Source organism: Monopterus albus, unplaced genomic scaffold, assembly GCF_001952655.1.
Source record: "Monopterus albus unplaced genomic scaffold, M_albus_1.0 scaffold300.1, whole genome shotgun sequence".
Classification (NCBI taxonomy): Eukaryota; Metazoa; Chordata; class Actinopteri; order Synbranchiformes; family Synbranchidae; genus Monopterus; species Monopterus albus.
The window spans coordinates 238,329-247,128 of record NW_018128180.1 but is presented as its reverse complement, the minus strand read 5'-3'; the positions used below and the strand labels follow the sequence as shown (position 1 = coordinate 247,128).

General features: G+C 39.5%; 1 protein-coding gene across 4 annotated transcripts in view; it reads left to right on the top strand.

Annotated features, from left to right (window-relative positions):
• syt14a (synaptotagmin XIVa) overlaps positions 1 to 8,800 on the top strand; it is a 47,346-nt gene that overhangs the window by 14,347 nt on the left and 24,199 nt on the right. For all 4 annotated transcript variants that reach the window (XM_020623461.1, XM_020623460.1, XM_020623459.1 and 1 more), the window contains exons 2-3: positions 1,863 to 1,910; positions 8,297 to 8,449. In XM_020623461.1, coding sequence (XP_020479117.1) covers positions 1,863 to 1,910; positions 8,297 to 8,449 — 201 coding nt within the window. The remainder of the gene's footprint in view (positions 1 to 1,862; positions 1,911 to 8,296; positions 8,450 to 8,800) is intronic.

Sequence of the window (8,800 nt, the reverse complement as noted above, 5' to 3'; positions counted from 1 at the left end):
TAAATAGGGAGAACTAATCAGGTGCAGCTGGTGGTAATCAGGGGATATGAAGCAGGTGTGTCGGATAACGTAATCAAGGTAAGGGAGCAAAAACAGAGTGAGGGGAGTGAGAAGGCAGGCGCAGCCCAAACCTGACACTTTGAACAAAAAAAAAAAAAAGAAAAACCAACAAAACTGGTGCTGATAACCTTCTGTCATGGACTTGTCAGTTTTTCCAGCTGTAGGTCTTGCTTCTGACTTTAATGAGAGGGTCTGGCTTTCACCTTTCCCAGATGGATGACTTAATCAATCCAGGATAAAACCTTCAGCTAAAATGTAGTATTTTCATTTTTATTAGGGTTGTTTAAGGTTCAATTATTTAAATGCCTTAACAGCTTTGTTTTTGGAGTGACTATGGTTCAGTAGGTAGAGCGGTTGTCAACCGGAGAGTTGAAGGTTCTAATCACGGTGCCTGCAGTCCACATGTTGAAGTGTCCTTGGGCAAGACACTGAACCCCCAAGTTGCCCCTGATGGTTAGAGCCATCACTTGAGTTGGCACTGCAGATGGCTGCCTCGGTTCTGTACCGGAAACAAATTCCTTGTGTGTAACATACTTGGCCAAATAAAGTGATTTATCCTTATCCTTGTTTGCTCAGTATAGTAAATACAAGTTTTTGCAAGTGGTAAAATGATTTTTAATTATTTAAGCTATTAGCATGTTTTTCCAATGTCTCTTCTGTCAATTTGTTTAATTCAATTTTTGTCTGATAATAGTTTTACTAGATAGACAGGAACAGGTTGACCCCAGGTGTGTTTTGCTAGTGTGTCATTATGTACTGTATGTTAGATGTTAGCTTGGTATGAAAAAGAGGCATGAGGTAAAGGTCATGTGTCCGTGTGACCATTACACCACCACACTGACGCCATTTGTTTCACTGCTGTCAGCTTTTTGCAGCTTTGGTTCAGAGCTGTACAAAGCATCCAAGTGTCACAATTGAAGGCAGTCAGAGCTATTTGAAAACTCAACTTGTAGGCAGATCCCAGAGGCTGCAATGGTGCTCAGAGACTAGGAGGCCTTCACAAGTGTGAGTAATAGTTCTAAAATACAGGCACTGCCTGGAAGCCTGTCTGGTGAAGAAAGCCACCTAGGCACGACCATGTGGTTTTTAGTGCAAAATAGCAAGTATTAGCATGCTAACACTGCAAGCCCTGTTTTTTTCACATATTCTCTGATGGAAAGAGGTTGATATGAAGACTGACTGGTATCTTGTTAAAAGCACATTTAGGGCAATGAGTCTAAATTCTACAGTTATATTGTGCAGATTTATACAAGCATCTCAAATATGTCCATTAGTCAGTATAAGTGAGCTTAAAGTGCACGGATGTTGCTAAGAATTGTGATGAAGTCTCATTGTGCAGGGAAATACATTTCCATACTGTGCATATGACAGTAAACACTTTGAATACTGAATCTTTGACTCAATGCAAAACAAAGCACAAGCTGAGGACACACCTGTTGTTGGCTGCTGCTATAACAGTTGGGGATTTTATATGTGGGAAGTTAAAGCAGGTAAATACCTACAGTTATTGTCCATTACTGCCTTAAACATTTTGTTGAACTCCATGTCACTGCTTTCTAAGCCTGTCATCATGTAGCTGTCTGAATAAGTCTTAAATGTTTGCAGTGCAAGAAATGAGACATTAGCAGACAGTACTACCAGCTTGTACCATCCCGTCTTTGTTAGTCTTTTATCTGTGTTGTCCTTTCTCAAAATGCATCTAAATGTGTCTGTACATATTTAAATGTATTCTCATGTATTTCTTTTTGTCTCTCATTCCCTCCATCGCAGTGTGGCTCATTGAAACTGCATTGTCTTTCCAGGTGGCGAGCGTAACTGTGGAGTACACGAGCTGATCTGCGTCAGAAAAGGTAGGGCAGATCAGAGCTCTGGGAGGTTGACCTTTGACCCCACACTGCACCTCCCACTCCACTTTCCTCATCAGCATTTATCACTGTTAAACCCACCCTCGTCCTCCTGTTTCCCTGTCGTGCTGCCTTCACTGTTGCTGAGCAGTTTCAGCCTTCGTTTTGTTCAGTGTGCTCTCTGCTTCTGTCCGTTGTCTTTCACAGAACTGTTTATAACAGTGAAAATTTTCATTCTCATAAGTCAAACCAAGTATAAGAAAGAAACCTTTATCCATGCTGTTCCTATATACACACATTTATTGACCAAATGTACATTTTCATCTCTGGGTGGGTACAAGGGAATATGAACAAGGAATTAGAAGTACAGATGTGACCAACAGATATGTGATGATGTGGCATTAGCCAGGGCATGAAAAGAAGCCAAACAAATGCACATGTCACACTTTTAATTCATAACCAAAACCTTTATACTTTAATATAAAATATGATGCATTTCCTTTTGTTGTACACACACCTGGAAGGAGAAAATCTTGCTACACTATTTATACTGTTGTACAAAAAAATTATATTAATAGCTATACCTAATAAATCACACTGTCCTTCCCAGGCTAAACCACATGCTTTGTCCCCAGGCAGCAACACTTATATGGACAATATTAATCATAAGAAGTCACTGTGTAACTTAAAAAAGCAACAACAAAAAAAGAAATCTTTTTTGCAGAATTAGCATGTATCCTGTCATGTTTCCTAACTGAAATATTCCTGTGCTGTGTAATTATTAACTAAAGTTGGGCTCAGTAATAAAAAAAGAAGAACTGATTTTTTTTTTCTATGCTGTTCTGAAACTTGTTACTCCCTTATTTCTTAACTATATCTCTTCTTCTCCTATACCTACATGTTTGTATCTGTATAGATAGTCCGTGTAAAGCATTAGAGGGAGTCACAACAGTAATACTACAAGCAATATTGCAGTTGCATTACTGCATTATTTGTGGCTTTACAGTAAAAACAGCTATTACATAATTTACATAAGATATGAATTTATAAACACATAAACGGAGGAAAATGGATGGATGAATTCCTAAGTTAATTTTAATGTAATAAGGTACATATACCTGTTTTACTTGTTACATCATAAGCAGATGTTTTTAATGTGACTGCACATACGATCAAGATGCGGCTGCAATGTAATAATGAAAAGCTTTTTGCTAATCAAGTTTGTTAAAATAGTTATGATGTCAGTGTACCCAGTGCCTGTCTCTGACATAGAGTTCTGGATGGAAATGAGACTAAAACAAACAAACAAAAAGTGGATTCAGAGGATGCTTATCACAGTATGCTGATCACACTGAGTGGTCTGGCTGTGTGTGTGTGTGTTCAATAGCTTGGGTTATTCCATCCCATTTTTTGTTATAGCTGGAGACTAATTCCAGAGGTGTTGTGTGGGTGTGTGTGGACAGGTTTGTGGCTAGGTGTTGCGCTTCAGAGCGTTGTCTGAACATGTGTGGGAGTGTGCATGGGAGTGCTGGTGAGAGTGCTTATGGGCTGCCAGTAGAGTGTGTGGGTGTCTTTGTGGTTTTGAGAGATGGTTTTGTACTTTCTGACATTTGACATAGCAACTGTTTCCATGCAGACAAAATAAGAATAACTGTCAACATTGACAATAGATCACCACAGCACATTTACATCAGTTTCCCACTTGTGTGTGGTACGTGTTTCTCATTTTATGTAATCTTCATGTGCAGATACTATCATATACCTGGCTTGGTTCTATTAGCACCTAAATCTAAACCTTAATGACAACTTTAGAAACCTCACATTAGCACAGCATCATTAGCCATCCATCCATACATCCTTTATCTTATCCACATATCTGAGTTGGTCACCATGGCAACAGGGTCTACTGAGCAGCTCCGATGTCCTTTTCCTCCTGGGGGTTGAAAATGCTCTGGGGCATTGTGGGGAGATGAAGTTTTTCTAGCCTGTCTGGTGTCAGACCACCATCAGAAATCTATAGGTCGAAGGACGGTAGCTGAGAAGGACACTGCCTCGCACTTTCATCTTTTGCCAAGCTTGATGGCACACATGGGCTGAGATCACCTGTCCCCTCCTGTATCATCAGGTCAAGATGTTCTTTGTTGTTGTGCAGTGCAGCAACCTTCGAGTTCCTTCTGTTAAACCCAAGGAAAAGGTCACTGTGTCCTTGACCTGTGGTTGATGATTAGACGGTCGTGTGAATAAATCCCACACCTTGCATCATACAAATTCAGGTATTATGCTTCTTAGGATCAGTCATCTCTGCTGGGGTAAAAGTTATACTCAGTTTACAACACCTTTAATTAAATGATATATTGTAAACTTTGCCACTAATCTCTCTGTTTTCAACATTTATACTGAGTGTATCATCCAAATCAATAGTTGTACTTTATATCCGTACATTGTATCCTCTATGTAAACCTTAAATCTGATCAAGTGGCAGACATCGACAATATTGTCAGGTTTGTCTTCTGAACTGCATCTTCTTTTACCTTAATGAAAAAACTGAATACACTTTTATTTCCATTGTATGTTGCTGGTGTATTCTTCTAAGCATGTGTTGATTTAATTTTCTTATTTGCATCATAAACTATTTCAGGTTGTCATTAGGCATCACTGCTCAGACTACAGATGAAAAATGGTCTCTAAAAATGGTTTCTAATCTAAATATATGTGTCAGTTCCTGATATTTCTGTCTTGTAAATAGATTTTGATCATATTTTTACATTGTGTTGCTTCTTGTCTTACCTCCAATCCAACTCTAAACACTAACACCCAAGAAACCTACTTTATTGTTCTCTGTGCTTCTTGTGTAACAAAGTCTGTTAGTGTTAAATGTTCTTATGAGTCAAATGAGATAAGTCAAGTTAGAAATGATATTAGATATCCCACACCACGCAGCTCCTACACTGTGTTAAAGCACTAGAGCTTCCTGTGGAATACAAGAATACAGACTGTTTATGGAGTAAAACAAAGAAATATTATAGTCAGGAAATCCAAAGTAAAGAGAGAAATTGTCTGTAGGCTTTTGTGATTGAATCTTCTTTTCCCTGTTTGAGCCACTTGGGGAATCTTACAGAGCAAGATCTCCATCTGTGCTGTGAATAAGTCAGTCACCAGTGAGAAGATGGTACAGTGTGAGCAGACAGGCATTCCCATAGGATAACGCTGCCTGCTCCCACCTCACCATGTGACCAAACACTGTGGGCTACCAACAATAATCCAGGCTCAATACAGCTCCAGGCAAATTTAACCAAGAGAACAAACAATTACTCAAAAAACAATCTTTGGCAGATACATTTCTTGTTAGCTAAGAAGTCAAAACAAACTTGAGCTGGAAGTAAGAGCTCACAGCAGGTTATGTAATGCTCTTATCTAGTACTTTATTGTAGGTACAGTAGGTGTGAAAGACTGAGCTTCTCTTATTGTTAAAGCAAACTGGATAGCTCATTGTTTTTTATAAGGGATCAGATAATTAAACTGTAGTTTATGTGTGCTACACTTCTAATCCAATGCCGTGCAGGCATATTATTGACTTTATAAATAAGCGAAAGCACATCATCACTGATCAAAAAAACAAGATGTCGCCTAAGTACGATGTGTGACCCCCATGGCCCAGAGATTGGAGAAGACGGAGCCGTAGTTTATTGGGATCTTCTGTTTTGAGGCGGGAATTAAGTTGGTGGCCCTCGGTTTTGTTTTCCACTCTGTGTGGAGTTTGCATGTTCTCCCCGTGCTTGCGTGGGTTCTCTCCGGGTACTCCGGCTTCCTCCCACAGTCTAAAGACATGCAGCTTAGGTTGATTTGTGACTCTAAATTGCCCATAGGAGTGCATGTGCGTGTGTGTGGTTGTTCGTCTATGTGTTAGCCCTGCGATGGATTGGCGACCTGTCCAGGATGTACCCTGCCTTCGCCCAATTGCCGGCCAGGATTGGCTCCCCCCCCCCAAGTGGTAATTTGAGGAGTGAACAATGAATGTTTTCTAGTTGTGCTAAAATCAGTTATAGCCTTTCCCTATGCTTATTTTGTATTTTTATCACCAAGCAGCAGTCTCACTGAAATTAAGTGAGTGTGCCTCAGATGCTTGTAGTGCTACTAATGTGGAGGATCTTGTAGTGCTGCACTCTATGTACATCCTAAAATCACAGAGCTTAAACTCAAGATTTGTATGGAAGTGGATATGTACAGTTTAAGTCTAACATGTCATTTCTGTTTTGATATTAGTCCACTTATGATCCTTTAAAGGATAATACCGGTCATTTTCTGTGTTAGCAGCATTTTAAACACTTCACATACAGAGACATAAACCAACAGTGAATTGCTTCTACTCACAGTTAATGTCTGTCAGTCCTGGATTAGTTTATTCATCTGTGCCATAGACCTCCATTGTTGGTCAAGAATGATTAAAAACACATCAGGGAACCAAACCACTGCACTGAAACCTTCTTTGTGAACCATTAGATTCTGATATTTATTAAAAGTGATGCTTGAAATTACCATAAATTTTTTACAGCATCTGAAGTAGCAAGACTCAGCTGCACCTGAGCCAGATCTCTGTGACAGAGCAAGGAGCTAACGGACTGTAAACAAAGCAGAGAGCTTGCATGGAGATCTTGTGCATGTATAACTGACTCTTCCTTACTTCACAGTTATTGTCATTAGGAGCCTTTGAGGCAACATTATTAATATGCAGGTTTGATGTTTCGTAATGGGAAAAAAAAGTCTCCCAGAACAGTGTTTTGTTTCATGGATATGCCTTTAATGATTTTTGAGCAACAACATAGATCGATGGCACAGATGAGTAAAACTTTGAACTGTGTTTGCCATTTCATTCCATAGTAAATCACACTGGATTTGCTTGGTTAATGGTCACATTGTACTTTATGAAATATACAAAAAAACAATGTAAATAATATTATGAAATGATGAGGTTTTTTTTGTTTGAAAGGGTTACATCAAATAATTGACAGCAGCTGAGGACAGAGGTGTTAGACTCATTTGGTTGCTTTGATATCACAATGGTGATACACTACCAGAGAGAAGAACAGCAACAGAAGGCCATAACGCTCTGATACCTAAGACGAAGATTCTCCCCTGTGGCCATGCCTGATGGTGACATAACACTTCTTTGTCAGTGTTGGAAGGTCATATGTGAGGTGGACAACATACATCTGTCAGAATCTCCCTCCCATTGCTTTCATCAGCAGGGCTCATTCTGGTATTACAAATCCTGTCTTTGTTTCTATCCATCCATCCATCCATCCATTGTTTCTAATGACATTTATTTCCAAACCAAACCATACCTATTGATGTGTAGCAGACAGTGTTGCATTTAATGAGATCTGACTTGCCTGTGTGTCTGGAGTCTGGAGTGACGTTGCAACCGAACCTGTTGCTATGGCAACCAACAGGTTGTGTTTCTACAGTGATACAACCCATGTTTCTTTCCATTCACTCATGCACTTGTTTTCCATCACTACCTTTAATTAAAGCCTCCTTAATTCCACTTTCCTTTTTTTCATTTGTCTTGAGCTGATCTTTGTATAAAGTGGGTGCGGTGGGGTTTTATGTGTAGCCTCTACCTTGCCCTTTGACTGCTCCCAGATCAAAGGCACTTTTGAGTGTTGCATTAAAAACATTTATTATAACATAAAAGTCCATTATACTGTCTAACCACATCCATTTTAATTTTAATAAACAATAATTAACGTAATAAAATTAATTTGGGGTTTCTTTTGGCAGAATATGTGATGTTTTTCTGTATGTTGTGTCATTTCTACTGTCAATTTTATATAGCTTACTGTGCCAACATTTGTCCTTCACATAAGACTTAAAATAGTTTGTGTAGTTATTTTCTCATCAAGAGTTACTGTATATACTGTAAAAAGGTTGACACAACTCTCATGTCTCTACGCCAGTGTTAAATATGAAGCTATAAAAAGGAGACAACTAGCTTAACTTAGCATAGGGGCTGGAGGCAGAGGGAAACAGCCAGCCTAGCTCTGTGCCCAGGCCATTGTATGTACTGTAACTACTGTTATGCTAAATATGAAGCTACAATCAGCAGCTGGCTAGCTTAGCACAAAGATTGGAGATGGGAAAAAATCTGGCCTGGCTCTGAATGAAGGGAACAAAATGTAATCTAAAGTCCATAATTTTAATCATCTCCTGGCAGTCTAGCCCAACCTTCATGTTTAATGGACAGACATGAAAGTGGTGTTGCTGATCTTATCTTTCTTTGTCAAAAAAGCAAATGATCATTTTTGTAAAGATGTTGAACTATTTGTATATGCAACCACAGGGGTAGAGGAGAGGTGGAAACAGCTATTTTAATCTTTATTTCTGTGCTTCAGTCTCTCCGGAGGTGCTGGGGTTTCTGACAGCCATCGGGCTCTTCATCATCCTCATGACCCTCCTGTTTTGGTACCTCAACAACAAGTTGGCACTAGATAACCCAGGGAGCCTTCAGTGCCTTGATGACTTCAGAAAAATCACAGAGCTGCAAGGTAAGCATTTACACATGTTTTGTGCACTGTAAGGACATTTCATTTGCAAACATGTCTGTTTGGAACAGGAAGACTACATCTCAAGGTCTGTTTGGCAGATGCGTCCCCCTTTTAGCTGATTAGTTGTATGGAACAATATCAAATCAAATCGATTTTATTTGTATAGCGCCAAATCACAACAAAAGTCTTCTCAGGACACTTTACAAAGTAAGGTCTAGACCTTACTGTTATCAATATTATTACATAGGAAAACCCAACAAATCCCCCTTGAGCAAACACTTGGCGACAGTGGGGAGGAAAAACTCCCTTTAACGGAAGAAACCTCCGACAGACCCCGGTTCTTGGTGGGCG